This window comes from Mercurialis annua, linkage group LG2, assembly GCF_937616625.2.
Source record: "Mercurialis annua linkage group LG2, ddMerAnnu1.2, whole genome shotgun sequence".
NCBI lineage: Eukaryota > Viridiplantae > Streptophyta > Magnoliopsida > Malpighiales > Euphorbiaceae > Mercurialis > Mercurialis annua.
Genome location: NC_065571.1, coordinates 47982812 through 48003329, shown reverse-complemented (window position 1 = coordinate 48003329; position 20518 = coordinate 47982812). Strand labels below are relative to the sequence as shown.

At 36.2% G+C, this 20518-nt stretch overlaps 4 protein-coding genes across 4 annotated transcripts; 3 read left to right on the top strand and 1 right to left on the bottom strand.

The window, feature by feature from the left end:
- The first annotated feature begins 877 nt into the window (after positions 1-877).
- Positions 878-4053, top strand: LOC126668654 (uncharacterized). Its single transcript, XM_056104695.1, has 4 exons — positions 878-1259; positions 1586-2686; positions 2768-3214; positions 3290-4053. The coding sequence occupies exons 2-4, from the start codon at positions 1588-1590 to the stop codon at positions 4051-4053; spliced, it is 2310 nt and encodes a 769-aa protein (XP_055960670.1). The 5' UTR covers positions 878-1259; positions 1586-1587.
- Positions 4054-4163: 110 nt separating this feature from the next.
- LOC130015128 (uncharacterized) lies at positions 4164-4999 on the top strand. The gene is made up of 2 exons (XM_056104694.1): positions 4164-4247; positions 4331-4999. The coding sequence occupies exons 1-2, from the start codon at positions 4164-4166 to the stop codon at positions 4997-4999; spliced, it is 753 nt and encodes a 250-aa protein (XP_055960669.1).
- Positions 5000-7966: 2967 nt separating this feature from the next.
- On the top strand, positions 7967-13994 carry LOC126667023 (preprotein translocase subunit SCY1, chloroplastic). Its single transcript, XM_050359968.1, has 8 exons — positions 7967-8181; positions 9421-9575; positions 9669-10054; positions 10498-10797; positions 10881-10970; positions 12503-12626; positions 13143-13306; positions 13506-13994. Exons 1-8 carry the CDS (start codon positions 7982-7984, stop codon positions 13719-13721), a joined length of 1635 nt encoding a protein of 544 aa, XP_050215925.1. The 5' UTR covers positions 7967-7981; the 3' UTR covers positions 13722-13994.
- Positions 13995-14315: 321 nt separating this feature from the next.
- LOC126667022 (cyclic nucleotide-gated ion channel 17) lies at positions 14316-20269 on the bottom strand. Its single transcript, XM_050359967.2, has 7 exons — positions 19930-20269; positions 18943-19522; positions 17985-18197; positions 17608-17903; positions 16815-16926; positions 15923-16159; positions 14316-15366 (listed from the first exon to the last, which is right to left on the bottom strand). Exons 1-7 carry the CDS (start codon positions 19956-19958, stop codon positions 14644-14646), a joined length of 2190 nt encoding a protein of 729 aa, XP_050215924.1. The 5' UTR covers positions 19959-20269; the 3' UTR covers positions 14316-14643.
- Between the last annotated feature and the right edge of the window lie 249 nt (positions 20270-20518).

Below are 20518 nucleotides of genomic sequence, written 5' to 3'. Positions count from 1 at the left end.
TAGCTATTCTGGGTGTTCTAAAAATAGACAAAGTAGATATTATGGGTGTTCCAAAAATAGACAAAATTGCTACTATATTAATTTGAGTAGTCAATTTGAAATACCAATATTATCCTTTATTAATTTCAACTATTTTTATTATATTCTCTAAATTATCATTAACTATCACATTATCCAATAAAATAGTTTTTTAAAATTTAATTAACAATTCCAAAATAATAATTTGTTATTTTCATAATATAAATAATTAAATTTAATACATTTAAATGATTAAATTAAAAGTAATATTGAAAGTTAATAAAAAGATAACTATTTTAATTTTTATGCAAATTCAACTTTGTGTATTTTTGTGGAACAGGAGTAATCGTTTTTAGTGTACACTATTTTTTACTACTTCTTAAGTGTAGTGTGGAGTTTTTGCCATTTTTTTATGACCTTTTACAATTTATATAGGAAAAAGAAAAGAACTCTAAGCACTACTGCCAATGTCGGAAATCGATTGAAATGATCAATACAATTTGCTTATCCGTTCATCTCCCTTAATTCATTTGATGTTTTAATTTTGTGCGATAAGTAATCAAATGATGGCTTGGAAATGAATAAAATAATTAAATACACCCACTAAACATTTGAATAGTTTAGAAAACAGTGCATCATAATCAATTCGTATTCGTTTGAAGAATTTAAACAGACTTATCTAACCTATTTAAATGGGTTTTTGATATTTGGGTGCCTCAAAGGCACCCAAAAATCCAATATAGTGCCTCTTCTGGAATTAATTCCAGAAGAGTGCCTGAGACCACGTGGTCCGCATTCTAGGAATGCGGACCACGTGGTGGTCCGCATTCCTAGAATGCGGACCACGCTAATCAGATTATTAAATCTGATTAGCAGTGTTCCGCATTCTAGGAATGCGGAACACTGCCAATTTACCGTTGGGAGCTGGTCTCCCAACGGTAAATTAAATGCGTTCCGCATTCATGGAATGCGGAACGCATTTAATTGGCCGTTGGGAGACCAGCTCCCAACGGTGAGGCTGCCTATAAAAGGGATGGGGGGTTTTTGATTTGTAAGAAAAAATAGTTACTAAATCAAAGAAAAAAAATGAGAGTAGAGGGGAGAAAAAAAAGTAGTTTCGAGGTTATATTTTGAAAAATATTTCGGGAAAAAGTTGGAAGAAGTTATATTTCGGAGCTAAACGGATCTATTCGTGAAGTGTTATATTTTTTATTCGATATTTATTTAAAGGACTACAAGAGGTTAGTACGTGTAATTTTTTTAATTATTGTATTAAATAATTTTAGTGTTTATAAATGTTAGAAATTTAATAATATGTAAAATTGTTATAAAATTAATTTTAATATAGCAAAATATTAGACTTTAATTATAACTTAGAAATGCATGTAATAAGGAAGTGTATAATTAGAAATTTCATACAATTATATTAGGATATGTTTAATTTATTTTTATTTGAAAAAAATATTAGAAATAAAGTAATAGTAATTACGATTGATATGTTAACGCTATAAATTTAAGATTAGCATTTTAAATATAACGGTGTTAAAATTTGCTGTTTATTAATTAGAAATGACGAGTCCAAATATATCTTTGTTGATATGGTGTGATGGCCGTATTGTGAGTTCTCCGTGTGGAATAGAATACCACGGGGGTCGTCCGGTTAATATGGCGCTTAGCGAGAGAATGAGTTTCGAGGAATTACAAAATATTTGTAGAAGAGCAGTTTCTACCGACGGGGAAGTAGAAATTTCAAAAATCTACTTCCGGCTTCCAAGAATAGTTGAGGGTGCGATACGGTCGTACTCGTTGTTTTCTGTGGAGAATAACGAGCATGTGTTTGGAATTCTGAACGAGGTCGTGCGGCATCCGCAACTCGAGATTTTGGAATTGTACGTGGAATACGAGGCCGTGGTTCGCAACAAGACTTTACTAGATCAGTTGGTCTTAGGTGATTCAAGCGGGTCTGAGAGGGGTAGTGGTGAAGAGGAAGAAGAGGAAGAAGAGGATTTCTACGACAGCAACGAAGAGGATGTCGAGGAAGACTTAGGAGCAGATTCACAATATGAGTCGCAACTTCCTGAGCATGTAAGAACGGCGGATCTTTGCGACTTTGACGTCGCCCCAGAGGATGATGAAAAGATTATGTGGGATCCTGGGATGGAATTCCGAGTAGGGATGGTATTCCCAAATCGCGATGCCGTCCGAGCTTGTGCGACTACTTATTCGGTCGGGGTGGGAAGAGAGTTCAAGGGTCGCCGGACTACCAACTCGACAATAGTGTTGGCTTGCAGGCAGAACCCTGTATGTAAATGGTGGCTGCGCGCTACACTTCTGCAAGCAACTCAGACGTGGACGTTGACAAAATATATTGGCCCGCACACGTGCAATCAGCTGTTACCTGATCCAAACCATCGGAATTTTGGGTCTGTTGCAATCGCAGACTATATCAAGGGTCAAGTAAAGCTGCAACGTGATATACGGATCGATACCCTCAGAGCTGGAATTTGGCAACAACTTGGAGTTAGGCCTCCGTATAAACGAACCTGGAATGCAAAGGAAAAGGCAATAGCTGATGTTTACGGTGGCTGGTATGAATCATTTGGTATGGTTCACAAGTTCATGAACGAGATGATGCATGTCAACCCTGGATCTTTCTGGGATGCAGAAGGTATACGCAATAACTCTAATTTGTTATATAACGAGTTGCTTCAAGTAATAATTCTAATTTTGTTGAACTTGTGATTTGTAGGCGCTGAGGTGTACACCGACGGGATCCTTCAGCCGAAAGTCGTAACGTTCATCCGAATGTTCTGGACTTTCAAACCGACAATTGAAGGGTTTCGTTTTTGCAAGCCAGTTTTGTTCGTCGACGGTACTCATTTGTATGGCAAATACAAAATGACCTTGTTGATCGCGTCGGCAATCGATGGGAACAGTCACATCATGCCACTGGCATTTGCACTTGTTGAATCTGAAAGTACTGCCAGTTATGAGTACTTTTTTGAACATTTGCGTGAGCACGTGATTTGCGAAAGGAAGGTGGCCATTATATCTGATCGGCACGCTGGAATATTGTCGGTTCTGAAGCGTCCTGAATGGGCCGGTGTCGCCCACAAGTTTTGCATCAGACATTTCTGTAGTAATTTTCAGACCAAGTTTAGGAACAAGGTTTTGAAGAAGCTGGCGGATAAAGCAGGTAATGATTTTTTACGAGTCATTATAAACGCTACATAGGTTATTATTATGCGCTAATATTATGGTTGCCACATAGGCCGAGCATATCAGAAGCACAAGTATAAACGCTACATGGCAGCGATCGAGATTAGAAGCCCAGAAGCGTATGCATGGCTGACTAAGCAAGAAAAGCGGCCTAAAGAAAAGTGGACAAGGGTGTATGACAAAAAAGGGCAACGGCACAATGTGATGACAACTAACTATGCTGAGTCTGTCAACGCGACACTGAAGAATATAAGGGGGCTTCCGATCACATCAATGCTTGAGGCAATTTTTGCGCGGATGGTTAAAATGTTCGACACGCGTTGGAAGACGTATGAGGAGTTGATTGCTACAAACGTTCACTACACCCCAATATGCATCCAACTACTGAAGCAGAGGGGGGAGAAGGCCCGTTTTCATACAAGTCAGACGTACGACCGTTCTACGATGACATGCAAAGTGGAAACTAGGAAGAACGGCTCAAATGGGAGAGGAGGAAATACCCATACGGTAAACCTTCAGCATAAGAAATGCACGTGCGGTAAATTCCAGCAATTTAAGTTGCCCTGCTCTCATGCTATGGCCGTTTGTGCAAAGGAGAAGCTGAACCCTCTTGAGTTTGTGCATTGGCATTACCAGACCAAGTTTGCAATTCAATGCTGGAACACTCCATTTAAAGTGTTACGTGCCGGCACATACTGGAAGAAGTCCGGCGTAGACGAACCCCACTTCATTCCAAACCCTGAATGGCGTCGAAAAAGAGGGCGTCCAGTCAACCAGTGCTTCAGGAACGAGATGGATCAGGAATATAGCGCGTAGACGGCAGCCTAGAGTCGCCCCGCCTCGCGAGCGCCCGGCAGACCCTATCCCCCCACCGGTCTACTTCCACTTCGATCCTACAGCCACTACAGACAGACGGGGGGAGTACTATGGCCCGACTCAGTACTACGGTTCCACTTCCACTTCAGCATCACAGCCTCCGTGGCATCAGACCTATTTCCCACAGGTTTCATGTCATTTATAATTTAATTTATTGCTTTTTAACTCGTAGTTAAATATATATTTTAAATGTTGCGTTTTTAACTTTGTATTTCAGGGACCCCAGGTATCATCGTATCAGGTCCCGCCTTCGTCGATGCCGTTTTTTGAGCCGTCGTACGGACAGACAGCATATACCACTTCTCTGGGCACACCACCGGCGTCTCAGTTCCAGCAGGCCACACCGACGGCGTCTCAGTTCCGGCAGGCCACACCACCGGCGTCTCCGTTTCAGCAGACCACACCACCGCCGTTTGCTGCATCAGATCAGTATTACCGTCCAGCGCCATATACAGATGCTCAGCCGTTCACGTCTTTCGATCAGTGTTACCGTCCCACGATGCCTTCGGATGATCAGCCGTCGACGTCACATTCGCGGCCATCTTCTTCTCACCAGGCCCAGGATCCATCACAGCTACATTTTACACTATCAGAGTCATGGTTATTCGGTCCGGAGATCGGTTCAGAGGCGTACGAGGAGCTTTTATCACGACCGGATCTCACACCTCCATCTTTTAGACTTCTACCGCCCACACAGGAGGAGACCGGTACTGCACCACCAGCAGCAGACGTTCAGCATTCAGCTCAGGACGAGGACGCATCCGACAGCGGCGAGAGCCCTCCGGTACCCAGACAGTTTCACTCGATCACAGACAGCTCGCGGCACCGACGAGAGACTCACGGTTTGAGGGTACAGAGACCGAGGACTCGTAGATATGAGGATTAGATTTCATATTTTTCTTTATTTATCGATTTTTGTATTTTAGTATATGTTGTATGTTTACTATATTATGTATATTATATTCGTGTGTTATAATTGTTATTTTGTTATCAGTGTCTGTTATAATCATTAGTTAAATAAAATAAATATTTATATCGTCTGTTAAATTTTGTCGTTTATTTCTAAGCGTTTGTTAAATTCAGTATCGTCTGTTAAAATCATTAGTCAATATCGTCTGTTAAAATCATTAGTTAAATAAAATAAAATTATTTTATATTAATTTTTAGTTTATAATTATTTAAACAATTTTTTATTTTTAAAAATTTAATAATCAGCAATGATTGGGCATTTTAGTGCCCAATCATTGCTGCCCCAATGATTGGGGAGACAAAACTGTCTCCCCAATCATTGGGGAAGCATGTTCCGCATTCCTAGAATGCGGAACATGCATTAATCACCTGATTATATATTAATCAGGTGATTAATGTGGTCCGCATTCTAGGAATGCGGACCACCACGTGGTCCGCATTCCTAGAATGCGGACCACGTGGTCCCAGGCACTCTTCTGGAATTAATTCCAGAAGAGGCACTATATTGGATTTTTGGGTGCCTTTGAGGCACCCAAATATCAAAAACCCTATTTAAATATGTAACCACAACAGAAAGTGAAATACAAAAATTGTTAGAACTGTAGAAGCAGAAGCAGAAATGGATCCATCGGCAAACAATCAAGGAACATCCGGAGAAAAACAATCCCGTAACATTATCGCTTCATTTGATCTTAAACTTCTTGATTGCGCCGTCTGCTTCGAACCTTTAACGGTTCCTATTATTCAGGTTCTCTCGTTATATTTTCATGTATATATATATATGCATTAATCTTTGTAACTTTTAATTAGGGTAGGAAGTAAATCAAATAATATTACAGAATTTTGTGTCTTTAGACTACACTTTTGTTTGCTGTTTTCATGTATTATTTTTTAGGTTATTATATTAACTCATTCTTAATTTTAGAATTTTTGATATTATTCAGTGTGAGAATGGTCATACGACTTGCAACACATGTTCCATCAAACTTGGCAAATGTTCTTCTTGCTTTTTACCTATTGGATCGCCATGGAAAAAATTATCAAGTCGGTAAAGGTTCATTGCCGAAACAAAATTTATGGGTGCAAACAAATTTTTAGTTACGACAACAAAATAGAGCATGAAAATAACTGTTCTTATATAGCATGTTCATGCCCTTTTCCAAATTGTACTCTCATCGGCTCGTCTGAAACAATTTATGCTCATTGTAAAGAGACGCATACATATTCTGCCACACCATTTGATTTTGGCCGTAGGTTTGCCGTTTCTTTTAGCGTGAATGAGAAGTTTCAGATTCTCCAAGAGAAGATGTCGGATGTTGTGTTTGTTCTTAACAACAAATTGACATCTATTGGGAACATTATTACGTTATGTCGTCTTGGACCGTCATCAAGTGGATGTTGCGCTTATAATATTGAAGGAAATTTTTAACAATTTTTTCATTCACAAGTTTCATTCTTTCACCGAGAGTATCCAAGGCACCGAAGCTTATGACCGTCCTTTAACGGGGTTTCTTCTTGATGGAAATCGTAAAATCATTGCTAATGGTTTGATACACTTGGTGATCTGTGTAGGTCGTGCATGAGAATACTTTGATTTAGATGATGATTTTTGGCGAGGAGGATTTTTGCTTGTTTGATTTTAATTTTTCTTGATGTATTTTCAAAAGAATCTAAGTACTTAGTGGATTCAGATGTGTCTTTGCTTTATTAATCTTTTGGCCTTTGATATTATTGTTTTCGTTACTTATAGTTGCTAGACAAGAACTGATTTTAAATGGAATTACTCTTCAGATTTGGGTATTGGGCAGTGTTTTAAAAACAAGAGCGGTGGCCAAACCGCTATGGTAGCTGGTTCTTGGTTTAACTGGTTTGACCAGGTCAACTTCCGGTCGAACCGGTTTAGCAAAATCATATTATAAAAAATAATTTTATTTTATAGTATTTGTCTAAAAATCAAACCGAGCCAGACGGATGAGCGGTTCCCGATTTAATCGCTCGAACTGGCCGTTATGGGTCAATTTTTTAAAACACTAATATTGGGTAAATAATATAACGGAACAACAAATCATTGTTTTAAAAACCGGATAGGCCAGTTCGAATGGATAAACCATAAATCGTTCATCCGTCCTGATTTTTAGGTCTATAGAGCTGGAAATCTGGTACAACAGGCTTAGCCAAAAATCTAAATATATGTCCAGCAGTTATACACTTATTTATAGCCATACAAATTAACAGTACTTTTCGGACACAACAATAAATTTGTTGAGAAGAAAGCTAAACACATGGTTATTACTATTATTTTAATAATTTAAATCTAAATATATGTCCAGTTATACGCTTATTTAGCCATATAAATTAACAATACTTTTCGGACACAACAATAAATTCGTTGAGAAGAAAGTTAAACACATGATTATTATTATTATTTTAATAATTTAATAAATTGAAATGTCAAATAATTTTTAGTATTCATAAATAAATTATAATAAATAATAGTAATTGAGTTTTAAAGGATAAATTTTCAATATCTAAATAAAATAGAATATTTATTTATTTTCATATTAGATAGAATCAAATATATAGAATTTCATTAAGGAAATTTTAAAATGGTAAGTTAAAAAATTGAATGACATATTAAAATAAAATTTTATTATTAAAATAATAGAATATAGTACCTTATTTTTATAATTGCAAATAGTTTTTTAATCCGGATCGGTTTGAATTTTAAACAAATATAAACTAGAATTATATTTTATATATAATTTTGCTAAACTGGACCGACAGTTGAGCCGGTTGAACTGAGAACCGGTGGCCATACCCGTTTGGTTGCCGGTCCGGTTTTTAAAACACTGCTATTGAGAGAAACGAAAGAAGGGAAACGATAGTTTGAGAAAAGATAATGTTGATAACAGTGAGAGAAGCAGCTTCTCCAATTTCTTCATTTTGTAATCTTAATTATAATTATAATTATAATTATAATTATAATTATAATAATCCTTCAAAATCCACTTCCAGACTCAAAATTTCTACCTGCAGAGCCTCTTTTTCTCTGCAAAACCAACCCACTTCCACCACCAAGCCATGGAGCTCCAAAACCAGGTGCTTCAATTTTATTTCACATTCTTTCATAAATTTGATTAACTCACTTTTCTGATTTTATTTTAAGTTGTGGGATTTTTTTTTGTGTTTTAGTTCTTGACAAATTCGTATCTTTGTTCCACATGTTATTGCTGGTTTTTGCAAAGTTCACTGCTTGACATATTTTATGTTAGATTTAATGCTGTTTGCTTGCTCAATTGAATTCTAGTAAAAAAAAAGTTAGTTTTTTGATTGTAGTATTGTACAATAACAAGTCAGAAATTGCTAATTTTTATATTTTGTAATAAAATTAGTTATTTGACCTCACACTTGGAGAATGTAGCAGTTGAAACTAAGCAAAAAATTCTATCAAGATAATCAATGAAATTAATTTTTGTTTGTGGTAATCACGTAGTGTCATCTCTTATTTAATGAGCAAGACTGATATTGCAAAGCGAGGCAGCACGATATTATTCGAAGTCAATGTGGTGGTTCAACTTAGTGTGCTCCTATAGATTTCTGAAAGACCAAGTTTCAGCTGCTATGTAGCTTCCCGTAGAATCATAGCAAGGAAATATTGAATAATTAGCAGCTGAATGATGTGTGATGCAAAAAAATGAAATGCACTTTATGTTCTGATTTTAGAAACTTTAACTAGCTTTCACTGTAGTAATGCTACACAATATTTGATGAATCGAATTCTAGAAAAGTTCAATCATTTGTTAGTTGTTACACATTATATGGATTAATCGCAGAGGAGGGCTGCTTGAAGTATGAACGTGAGCCCCTATGATTTTCTGTCTTTATCACAGTCATATAGCTGTGGGTAGGAACCGTCATGCTTTGGCCTCCCTCATTCCATGAATGAGTACTTCACTATTTATGACATTCCTAATTAGCTTTTTGTCTTTAAGCATATTTGGTCTTATTGTTTTCGTTAATTATTCAGTAAAAGTAAAATATTTATACTTCAATTCTATGTTGAAGATTTTCTTCTGCCGCAAGGAATTCTATTCCTAATCAATCTAGGTTTTTCAAAATTATGAAAAGCTCCCTAAGTTGATTCAATTTGAACTATTATTTTCTTAAAGGTATTGTTTCATTGGTTGGGAAAGCTGTATACTTCATTACTACAATAATTCGCTTAGTAAGCATACGAAGTTCTTTTTTTTTTCTTTTCCAAGTTCTCAACAATTGCTGGAATCTTATTGATTTACATCTTGCAATATTTCCCTCTTGCTGATTGGAATGTTTTTCCAGCTATGATCTCTCAGTTTTTGATCCCTTGGGTATTAATCCAGATGGATATTCTGGTTTAACTTCTGCTTGGGAAAGTCTACTAGCCTTGTTATCACCAACATTCGAGAGCACCTCAAGTACCAAGAAGGATAAATCTTCAGCTAGAGGAGTTGCCGGTCTGTTTTCCAGTTTGATGTCTAATGCATATTCAAGTTGCAAATGACGTATGTATCTTTTATCAATTAAGCAGAATGCTTTTAAATTTGCAGCTGCAATTGAGGACAGTTCCATTGATTTTGGGGATTTCTTTAAAGGCCCATTGCCAGGGAAATTTCTCAAGCTATTGGGATTCTTGGCTTTATCCCGTCTTGGAATATACATACCTCTTGGTGGGGTAAACAGAGACGCTTTTGTTGGAAACTTAGATCAAAATAGCTTATTAAGCACTTTGGATTCATTTTCTGGGGGAGGCATTGGTAGACTTGGTATATGTTCCCTTGGTATTGTTCCCTTCATCAATGCACAAATTGTGTTTCAGCTTCTTGCTCAAGTTTACCCCAAATTACAAGATCTTCAGAAAAGAGAAGGTGAAGCTGGAAGAAAGAAGATTCTCCAATATACTCAATATGCTTCCGTTGGGTTCGCTGTAGTACAGGTATGCAACAAACACTCATTAACAAGTAGCTTACTGTATAATCTTCCCTAGAACAACTTATTGAATTCCGATATACCATCAAAATTATTGGTTAGTTGGTGTTAAAATATTTATGTTTACGCGTAAGCACCATTATTAATAAGCTTTCTCTTAATCACTAAAGATGTATTATAATCACTTAAATTAGTAAATTTTGTATCAGTAGCAAATCTTTTACTATCTGATTTGATTCGTTTACATTAGGAAAAAAGTTAGGTTCTTAGATTTATTTGTTGCATGGTTGGTATCGCATATCTGAGTGGACGGAATTACAAAGTGTATGTCCTGTCCGATAACTCCTGAAATCTAAACAATGTTTTCTTTTACAATACTTGCCAGCCTGCTGTATAAAATGCTACCAAGCTTCCCTTCTAATATCTCCTTTGACATTCTTTTCTTGACAGGCAATTGGACAGGTTTTTTTCCTACGTCCCTATGTCAATGACTTTAGCACAGAATGGGTTTTGTCATCTGTTACATTGTTGACACTTGGATCTGTCTTGACGACATATCTCGGGGAACGAATTTCTGATCTAAAACTTGGAAACGGAACATCTCTTTTGATATTCACGAGCATTATTTCCTATTTGCCAGCATCTTTTGGTAGGACAGTTACACAAGCATTGCAGGATGGTAACTACGCTGGGCTTGCTACAATCTTCACCTCATTCTTTCTGTTAGTTCTTGGAATAGTGTATGTTCAGGTAATAATTGAGTGTTTTTGTGATAATGATTAAACTTATGAAAGAAAAGAAACATTAACAAATGTAACAATTAAGGTTTTCAGGAAGCAGAGAGAAAGATACCACTCAACTATGCCTCAAGATACACCAGCAAGAGTGGCGGTCTTCAAAAATCTGCTTACCTACCATTCAAGGTTTGTTATTCACATTCTTATGTTGTTTTCCCTTTAATTTAGAGATCAAAAAAACCTTGAAGTACTCACGTATAAATGGTCATGAAGTGTATTGACAAGTGTCCTTGCATGTATTCTTAGTCAATCTACAAATTGCTGGTACTCGTAATATAATAGTCAAATTAATTAAGAACAATTCTGTTTTTATTTTCTAATTGAATAGTAGAATATAATCCAAGATTTTGAATTGATAGTTTTTCAATTTCGCTTAAATGTGTAAAACTGTTTGGATTTCTCAAGCTTTGTGGGCTTCGATCCATTTTTATCATGATTGTTGAAATGCACATAGCTTATGGAGTTATTAACTATAAAAGAACAGATTTATTGTTCTATAACCTTGTACACTCATGTCCGAAGTGTCAATGGTTGATACATACAGATAGAACATTTCATGGTTGATGTTGTAACCCTGAGGCATCATTAGAAGGATATAATTTGGTCTAGATGCAATATGTTCTATCACATCTTTATAGTAGGTTTTCAAGCATGATTTCCTTTTTCTATTCCAAATTCATCACTAAAGTTGTTTGCTAGTTGTCAAAGTGTAGTTATCACATAAATGATAACATATTGGTAAAGAAATTTGTGCTCATCCTTTCCTGATATGTTTTTTAGTTGAATCTCTTCTCAATGCCTTCACTTCTATTCTAGCTTGAGAAGTTTAATTTTTTTAAGAAGGAAAATAGATCAAACTATAACTTGAACAACTTTGTTACTTTGATTCACAATGAGAGATCATACAAACCTTCTTGGTAGATTGAGGCACAAGTAGCCAAGAATACATGGCTTTGGGTAGGACGTGATTGCCCAAAGCCGGTAAGAGTCAAAAACTTGATCATAAAGTTTTGTTTAAACTTTTCAAAATACAATATATACCCCTGAGATTCTGTATTTACATTTTTCATCCACCTAGTCTGCTAGTTTACTTAAATTTTGCCCCTCCAAGTTTCTATTTCTTCCCTTGCTCCTTGAGCTACAGGACCCTATCCCAAATAAACTCTTGTATAAAATCCTTGGGAAATGGAAAAATTAAAGATGGTTATAGTGCACACATACCATCGATTATTCTATTGTATTTTTCAACCTTCTTGCGATCTCTTGCAACTGCAGTTGTTTGCTTTATGCTGGTGTTTACTGTCGGGGTTCTTATCATTTCTTTAGCAGAAATATTGGAGGGTGGAATTCCTATTTTAGTGGATTTTGAAGTAAAGATGTAGAAATATAGAAAGGAGGAAAAGAAAAAATAATATTTCTTCTATACTCACTATACAATGGTTATATACTACACCCATATGTGGATGATACATCCATAGATTAAGAATAAATTGATTATCTCCTATTCTATATAGTTTGACTCTACCATATTTATCTCTAGCCCGGACATCCTTACTTCACTTTTCTAATAATCTAATGGGGGGTCTCGGAGACTTTGCTGGAAAACAATTCTGATTATGTTCTATGGTTTTATAACAATTATTTTTTAATTTAAGCAGGTAAATAGTACCGGGGTGATGCCTATCATTTTTTCTACATCATCACTGGCTCTTCCTGGCACTCTAGCGCGATTTACCGGAGTATCTGCGCTAAAAAGTGCTGCGGTGGCTTTGAACCCAGGAGGTAAGTTTTCTTAGTACAAATGGGTGCATATTATAACGAGAACTGTGCTTGTCTATAATGAAGCTGTTCATCTATGAAATGTGAATACTGCTGTTGTATTGCCTTATGGAGGCATAGTGCATTTGGTGGTTTAGGAACAAATCTTCTTTATGTTTATTTAAAGCGCTTGTCAAAATACATGAATTGATTAGATCTCTACAACTGCAATAACGAACTCGGTTCTTTCCACTCCAATGTTTATGATAGATCACTATACTGATCATGTGTTAGTGCCTGGTCCGCTTTGGGTTGATATCAAATGGTTAGCTGTGTTCCATCCTTTAATTTGTTGGGTTGTAATTGTGTGATTCAAGACTCTAACCACATGATTTACTAGTTATAATGGGGATATTGGTGATTAATTTTTCTGTCTTTATTGCTTTTCACATGATTTACTAGTTATATCGGGGATATTGATGATTAATTTTTTTGTCTTAATCACATTTCTCCTAATTAACCGGATAAAAATCTTTGTAGGTTCATTATATCTCCCCACCAATATTTTATTAATAGCCTTCTTCAACTATTACTACACCTTCCTGCAATTGGACCCTGATGATGTGAGTGAACAGTTGAAGCGCCAAGGTGCTTCAATTCCACTAGTCCGACCGGGTAAAAGTACAGCTGCATTTCTGAAAACGGTATGCTTTCTTTCTAATGAGCTATGCATTTTGTTGCATCATCAATGTAGAATCTTCAATCAATAACCAAATCTCCATTTTATATAATATTTTTGATTAAGGTCTAGACTACTCTGAATAATATAGAGGGTTTGATGGTAAATCAAACTGTATTAAAATATACTGCTCACTAATATGCAATTATGGCTTGTATTAACAGGTTCTGAGCAGGATTTCAGTCCTGGGTTCAGGGTTCTTGGCCATACTAGCTGCTGGACCTGCTGTTGTTGAACAAATCACACACTTGACTGCATTTCGAGGATTTGCCGGTACTTCAGTCCTCATTCTTGTTGGTTGTGCAACAGATACTGCAAGAAAAGTTCAAGCAGAAATAATCTCTCAGAAGTACAAGAACATTGATAGATATGGTTCCTGAAAGGCTAATCCTTACGACCAGAGAGGATTAATTATTTGAGCTACCCAATGTCGGATGCTGCAGAGTTCGGATTTCATCGTGATACCTTCTTTTCTACTGTATGTGTATTATACAGCTTGTGCCTTGTTTCATCATATAGGCCCTAAAGTGTACATACTGCTGCAACAGTCAATTTTATTAATTTTAAGTTCAGGTAGAGAAGTAGATGTTCTACTGTATGTATGTATCCTTGATTTTCCCCAGTTTTTGCAGTCAATGAGATTGTTTTTAATATTTCCAACATCAAATAACTAAAAAATTCCATTGTATTAGTATCTTTGAAATTACTGCTTGCTGTTGTATGTTATTTCAACTTTCAACTAATGGACAAAAAGGAAATACCAGGCAGGGGTGTGCATTCCTTTCAAATTAATATTTTGACTATTTAAAAATGAATTAAACTGAATTTTGAATATTTCAAACCAAGCCTAATCTAATCAGTCAGCTCAATGGATGATTTATATCAAAATGAACTGTGAAAACCCAATTTTTTGTAATTTCAAACTGAACTTTGATGAGTTCAGTTTGGTTCTTGCACACCCCTAATACCAAATATTAGCATCAATATGATCATACACTTATCTACTCAACAAGCAGCTATCAGTTTCATAATACAGTTGATAAGCTGATCTAAAAACTCAAGTGTGTAGTATTATCCTCTTGCCTATGATGAGAGTGGAATTAACTACAGCATTACAAAAGAATTTACAGGTACTGCAGGTTACAACAAAACCGCTCCCTCCTCCGCCAAGCGTATGCAAAGGATATTGTCGAGCAAAAATCTTCGCAGGATACGGGATATCAGAGCCATCATCTGAAACAAATTTGGTCTTAGGCAGAAAAAGACCACAAGATGCTGCTTTCTAATCTCATAATTCAAGCACTAACCATCAGCAGCAGAAAAGTCTGGCTCCTCTGGTTTTTGTAGTTTTAGCATCTCAACATCTCTAATCTTGTGAGCTCCTCTCCTTGTGTTTGCAGCAAATCGGGAGGCCAATAATGTAACCCCTAGGTTCATTTTTGCCTGAGAAGAACTTGAACCATTAGAGTAATGGTTGCCTTCCTCTGAATCTACTTCAACCGTCTCATTTTCATCCAAAACAAAAGATTCTGAAACAATGAGATTATGCTCCGTTATCCATTTCTTGTGCCGGCGCCAAGCTGCCTGAATGAAACAGGCTGCCCATGTCCTCCAATGATGGGAGTGATACCTGAATGTATGCTGGAGCTTTTTGCTATGGAGGCGTCTAAATTGGTTCGCCACAAACTTTAGATCTTCAGCTCTCAATGCAAAAGCTTCAACTTCGCTTAAAGTTCTGACTGTTCTAGTTGAACAAGGCAAGTTGAGAGAGGATTTTGGATGCAAAGCCCATGATAATAACTCCTCTCCACAAAAATCTCCAGGTTTCAACCTGATCGAGTTAAAGAATCCCGTGCGGCCTCCATTGGTAGTTGAACTCTCTAGTCTACCTCTGATAATAAAAAGCATTTCTGTTATCGGGTCACCCTCACGAACAATATAGGTTCCCTCAGTGCTCAGAGAAGAAACTAGCCGCTCGCATATTGCATCAAGCAACTGATCATCCATTTGTGAGAAGAAAGGGACCTGGAAATGAGAGAAGCAAGTTGGCTGTTATTTTAGAACCAGATATCAGTCAGACATCATTTCGACTGTTATAAATCATCCTTCTGGATCAGGTTATCTATGCAATTCATTATGGTTCCTTTTAAGGTGATTTTATTTTCGTTTTGTCTTCCTAACCGTGAAATGGAGATTTCCTTCCATTCATCAAAGTTGGTCAAAGAGAACTTATGCAAGGCACCTTATAATCTCCTTCTAAATGATGGTCAAGACCCACAAAGCATCATTTAGGAAAAAGGATAATTTTCTCGACAAAGAACAAATTATAGAAGACACGAGGGTACAAAGAAACCATCTTGATCATATGCATGAATCTCAGAAGAGGCTTGGTAGGTAACAACATTACTAATTATTCACGGTAGAGCTCTTGGTAGTTCAGGAATATTATTTCAGAAGATGAGAAGACCTCCATGGCTGAATGCCATTTATATTCTAACCAAAAATTACCAGAAAAAACAAATTTATCTAAAATTTTGTTCCTAAGAAAATAAAAAAAATTAAATAGAAGGGTAGAACATACACGGCGAACAAGGTCCAAGCATAAGTGGCGCTGGATATCACGTCGAAGATCAGTAGGCAAACCATGTAGGATAGATTCTTCATTGACCCCCCGAGTTGCAATCCACTTGCATTGAACAAATTGACGAACCTGTTTCCTTAGATCTTCAGGGAGTTGGCGATGCTCCATCCACTCCTCAGTATCCCTTCGCTTAAGCCTCCATTCCTCAAGTCTTACAGTGAGAGACTGAAGGTATGTCTGCCTCAAAACAAGAAATAACTATTAAACAATGTAGGTAACAGCAAACACAAAGACCATCACCCAAATACATTCCTAGCGAATGAGAGGATAAGAATATTGGGCCATTACTTCTCATTGATTCTACATGAATGAATATAGGGTACTACATCCTTGTATGTCTTACTGAAAGCTCACGACTTTTAAGTAGCTCATGCAACACCAGATAATGAGCCAAATAGAATGACATGCATAGCATCATAAACTTGATGTCTCAGCTCAATGATGCCGCAATAAGACAGATGAGAGAAAAAGGGAATGATATAGACACCATAATGCCACGTTAAATACCAAAAACAAATATCTAAACTTTAGCATTTTGAGCCCAGATAAAGGCATAAGCTCATAGCAGCAATGAAGACCACTAAGACTAGCAATACATCAGACGCAAGTTCCAGAGGTGTGATGTAGAATCAATGCGACCATCCTTAACTAGCATTTTCAATACAGCAGCATAAAGCAAAAACAACATGGAAAATCAACCACACAAAACATAAATATAGAGCATAGTTTCAACTTATTCAGTCATGGCACAAAAAAATAAAAACAAAGCAGCATAAGAATAACAAAAACATAAGAATGATGAAAGACAAGAAAAGTATTTTTTTTCCAATACCTGCATATTGCCAATCAAATGAGCAAATAGAACAAGACCAAAGATCGCAATGAGTATGGCAAATGACGTCTCCCCAATAAATGTGCTAGTTGCTAAATTCTGCCCATACGAACTGCAAATAAGAAAGAGGACATGATCTTCTTAGAGCCACATTTAAATGGTGTACCAACTCCTTTTTTTCAAGAGCTTATAGAGGTAATGCAAATCGTTAGCATATAATATGTCATGCTCTAGACTCCTATAAAAGCATCATTGCATGTTCAATGAGCTGATATCATAGTCTGTAGTTGCTGCACTAAAAACAGATACATATATGTCACTTTCATTTGGATTTGACAACTAAAATTTCTAATTCACATAGTTCTATCATGGAAAATTCTATCTAAAACATTTCTACCAGAACTCCTTATTTTACATATATCAAAAGTCATAGTTGGCTTATTTTATTCAGACCTCAGCAGGAGTCTAACCTGTTGGCTTATTTTAAATTGTTGAATTCTGCAAATCCTAAGTTTCAACTAATTCTTTTCTTGAGGTACTCAGATCACAGAAAGTTCAGTGATTATTTATATAAATCCTTAGAAAAAGTAAATAGAATTTGAAATATTATCAAGGAGAAGTTTAGTCCCAAATGATATTGTACTTTTACTACTTTCAGTTGCTCAAAAAGATATTCAATATCCAGTCCATGTGATGAGGGATTTTTCATTTCAAGATAGTGTACTCAACACACAGATATAGAGAAAATTGCATAGCAAAGATAATTATGATGCATGGGAAACAAAGAGGATACCTTAGTTGTTGTAAGCCCCACCACAAGCAATAGAAATACTTCTCAGGAAAGTTAGATGATCCAACATTTTTCTTAACAGCATTTTCAAAGATACCATAATTAAATGTGGTATCTTTTCTTAGATTGCAGTTATTGAAAACATTTGTAGTGTTTGCCCATATTCTGCGATCCCCATGGTTAAAAGTATCGCAATCTAGATATCGAAGGACACATGTGATAGGTTCCCTTCTGCAGTGCTTTTTCCAGCAAGATGTATATCTGTCGATGGATAGCAAATACCATGCTGCTCCTAAAACCTAGAATTTAAGGGAATACAATTGATATAAGAAGTGGCTTAGCAGCAGAATAAACTAGTACAAAACATATGCATTACTTACATGGCTTGCCAACATGTAGAGTAGCAAATTATACACGGCCCCTGCCCATGCTGTTCTAGTGACTACACCAGTTGCTTTGATAATTTCAGAACTCAAAGGAAAAATCAGATACAATCTGGGAACATATTGTAGAAGAACAATTAATGCAAGAGTATTATTCTTGTGATCGGTTTGACGACCTCTTGCCGTCGGTACAATAAACCAGATGAGAATCTGTCAAAATTTCAATTTCTTATTTAATTAATTATTAGTTTAGGAAAAATATCAATACACCGAAAAGAATGAGAAGGTCAAGAACAAACTGATGCTAAACGTCAAATTATGCAATGTATTTATGGAATATACAGTTTATATACACAGTATGGTAAAGGGACACCTTTTTCATGTCATGTCCCTCATGCAGAAGGTGTTATATTAATGATCATCTACCATGTTGTTGTTCAATGTCCATTACAGTTCTGTTAGGCAGCGATCCAGCAAGTTATTAAATCTTTTTTATTGATTAAATTTAACCATAATAAGAAAAAGAGACATAAAAGCTCGATGAATCAGGCAAATAATTCAAGTACAGAAAAAAGAACATGACGGCTTCCTGAAAATCTCTTTGCAATCGAAGAGAAGAGGAGAAGAGAGGTCCCCCCCCCCCCCCCCCCCCCGCCCCCCCCCCCCACAGTCAAGATGATTTCAATACTCTAGTCCCCTAAAACTCTATTGCTGGAGTTCTATGCCGTTGGTCATAAACTTTTATCAACTGTAAATTTCCCAGCATAGGAGCATCAACATATATGCAGTAGAAAAGGTAGGAAATAGTTGAACTTAAACTAAAATTGTTAATACTACTCATTCATCATCTATTTTACTTTGTCCACTAAGAGTCTTGAAACAATTGACTCTCTGCTACATGAAGCATGCATAAACTGTAAAATTGCAAAAGAAAAATCTTAGAAGAAAATAGTACCTGAGGAAGAGGCAGAGTGGCAATAAAATCAACAAAGAAGTCAGATCTTAAATACCTCCGCGCTATCCTTTTTGGATCCATCACAAGCTCACCCCTTCCAAAGACACGAGTATTTGGAGCAACATAAGCAGTTCTAAACTTTATAACCATGTGTAACAAATAAAACATATCCGCAATAGTTCGAAAGAATGTTACAACAATTCGCAATTTGAAGTCACTATTCACACACAAAGATTCTTCATTTCCTCCAATGATAGGCAAGTAAAAATACAAGGGATCAACAAAAAGCGCCAGCAAGCACGAGAATAGAAAAACCCTATTCCACCGTAGCACAATGTCGCTTCCCGGATCAAGTATCCTCTTATGCCATGACGGATTGTCTGTCGTCGTTTGTAAAACCTTGGACATCCCAACTTTAGTTGTATCCATTACTCTACTTCTATTACCACCAATTATCCCATTATCATTGTTCAGCATTTTGTCCATAGTAGAAGAAGAAGAAGACGACGACTTCTCAGGGTGCACGGCATCATTTTTCCGCCACGATGCTTCTCTAATCTTTTTTCCAGCAGAGTAAAACCTAACCAAAATGAAGCCCCTACTAAATCAGTAAGAGAATTCCAAAAACTCTGTAATGTTCAAATTCCATTCAGTTGAGCCAGAAAACTAGAACAACCAATAAAAATCTGAAACCCCTAAACCCAAAAAAACCCTAAACAGCAAGATTAACAATTTTCTGGAAAGAATCAAAATTTTTGTCTTATGCTGCAGAACTCATGAATAATATAAGAAAGTTCATCATAATTTTGCTAATCCTAGAAGATGGTCATTTTTCTGAATCAACTGCAGCTATGTTAGCCTACCCTTGCATAATTGATTCACCATTATAGCATACAATTTTCTTGAAAAAGTAAAAAAAACACCCAAAGAATTCAAACTTTATAGAATTTTGTTGAACTTACTGAAAAAATAGAGAAAAGAAAGTACCTGATAAGTTTTTCCTTTTTCAGCTCCATTAAAGCTGTAATAAACCAAGAAACATAATACAGAAACAAACATCTAAAACATACTGAAACTGACCATTTCTCGATAAAAATGTTGAAATCTGAGTTGGGTTTAGTGAATTAGTGAGCGGTAGATTTGGGTTGGGAGTGAAAATAAGAGATTAAAAAAGCAAGAACAGTGCGCAGCTTTTGTTGTTGGAAGGGAATAAAAGAGGAAAACAAAAAACAAAGAGAGTGACAGTGTAATCAAGTCAACTTTCAGTTTGACTATGGAAGCGTTTTTCAGAAATTTAGCCAATCAAAAATGTTGAAAAAACAAATGCAACAGTTAGTAATAGTGGATTGTTGTAGTAGGGTTTTTGACATATTTGTGTCTCATGGACACAAATATTTCGAGGAAATTACATCCTATATCTCAAATATGTGAAATGTATACATTCGTGACTCATTAAATTGAAAAGTGCAGAATTCCCCCTTTTGTCTTTAATACTTTTCAGTTATACATCATTTATTTTTTATCACTATTTTACCCCTAACTACCCACTAACACAGTAACCAACATTCAAGATCTA

Coding starts and splice junctions, on each gene's coding strand:
- LOC126668654 (XM_056104695.1), top strand. CDS start 1,588: ATGACGAGTCCAAATATATCTTTGTTGATATGGTGTGATGGCCGTATT. Junction 2,687..2,767: donor ATCTTTCTGGGATGCAGAAG/GTATACGCAATA, acceptor TGTGATTTGTAG/GCGCTGAGGTGTACACCGAC. Junction 3,215..3,289: donor GAAGCTGGCGGATAAAGCAG/GTAATGATTTTT, acceptor GTTGCCACATAG/GCCGAGCATATCAGAAGCAC.
- LOC130015128 (XM_056104694.1), top strand. CDS start 4,164: ATGGCCCGACTCAGTACTACGGTTCCACTTCCACTTCAGCATCACAGC. Junction 4,248..4,330: donor CTATTTCCCACAGGTTTCAT/GTCATTTATAAT, acceptor TTTGTATTTCAG/GGACCCCAGGTATCATCGTA.
- LOC126667023 (XM_050359968.1), top strand. CDS start 7,982: ATGTTGATAACAGTGAGAGAAGCAGCTTCTCCAATTTCTTCATTTTGT. Junction 9,576..9,668: donor TTCAGCTAGAGGAGTTGCCG/GTCTGTTTTCCA, acceptor TTAAATTTGCAG/CTGCAATTGAGGACAGTTCC. Junction 13,307..13,505: donor CAGCTGCATTTCTGAAAACG/GTATGCTTTCTT, acceptor TTGTATTAACAG/GTTCTGAGCAGGATTTCAGT.
- LOC126667022 (XM_050359967.2), bottom strand. CDS start 19,958: ATGGAGCTGAAAAAGGAAAAACTTATCAG. Junction 17,904..17,984: donor TCTACATGTTGGCAAGCCAT/GTAAGTAATGCA, acceptor CTTAAATTCTAG/GTTTTAGGAGCAGCATGGTA. Junction 15,367..15,922: donor GCTTGGACCTTGTTCGCCGT/GTATGTTCTACC, acceptor TCTCATTTCCAG/GTCCCTTTCTTCTCACAAAT.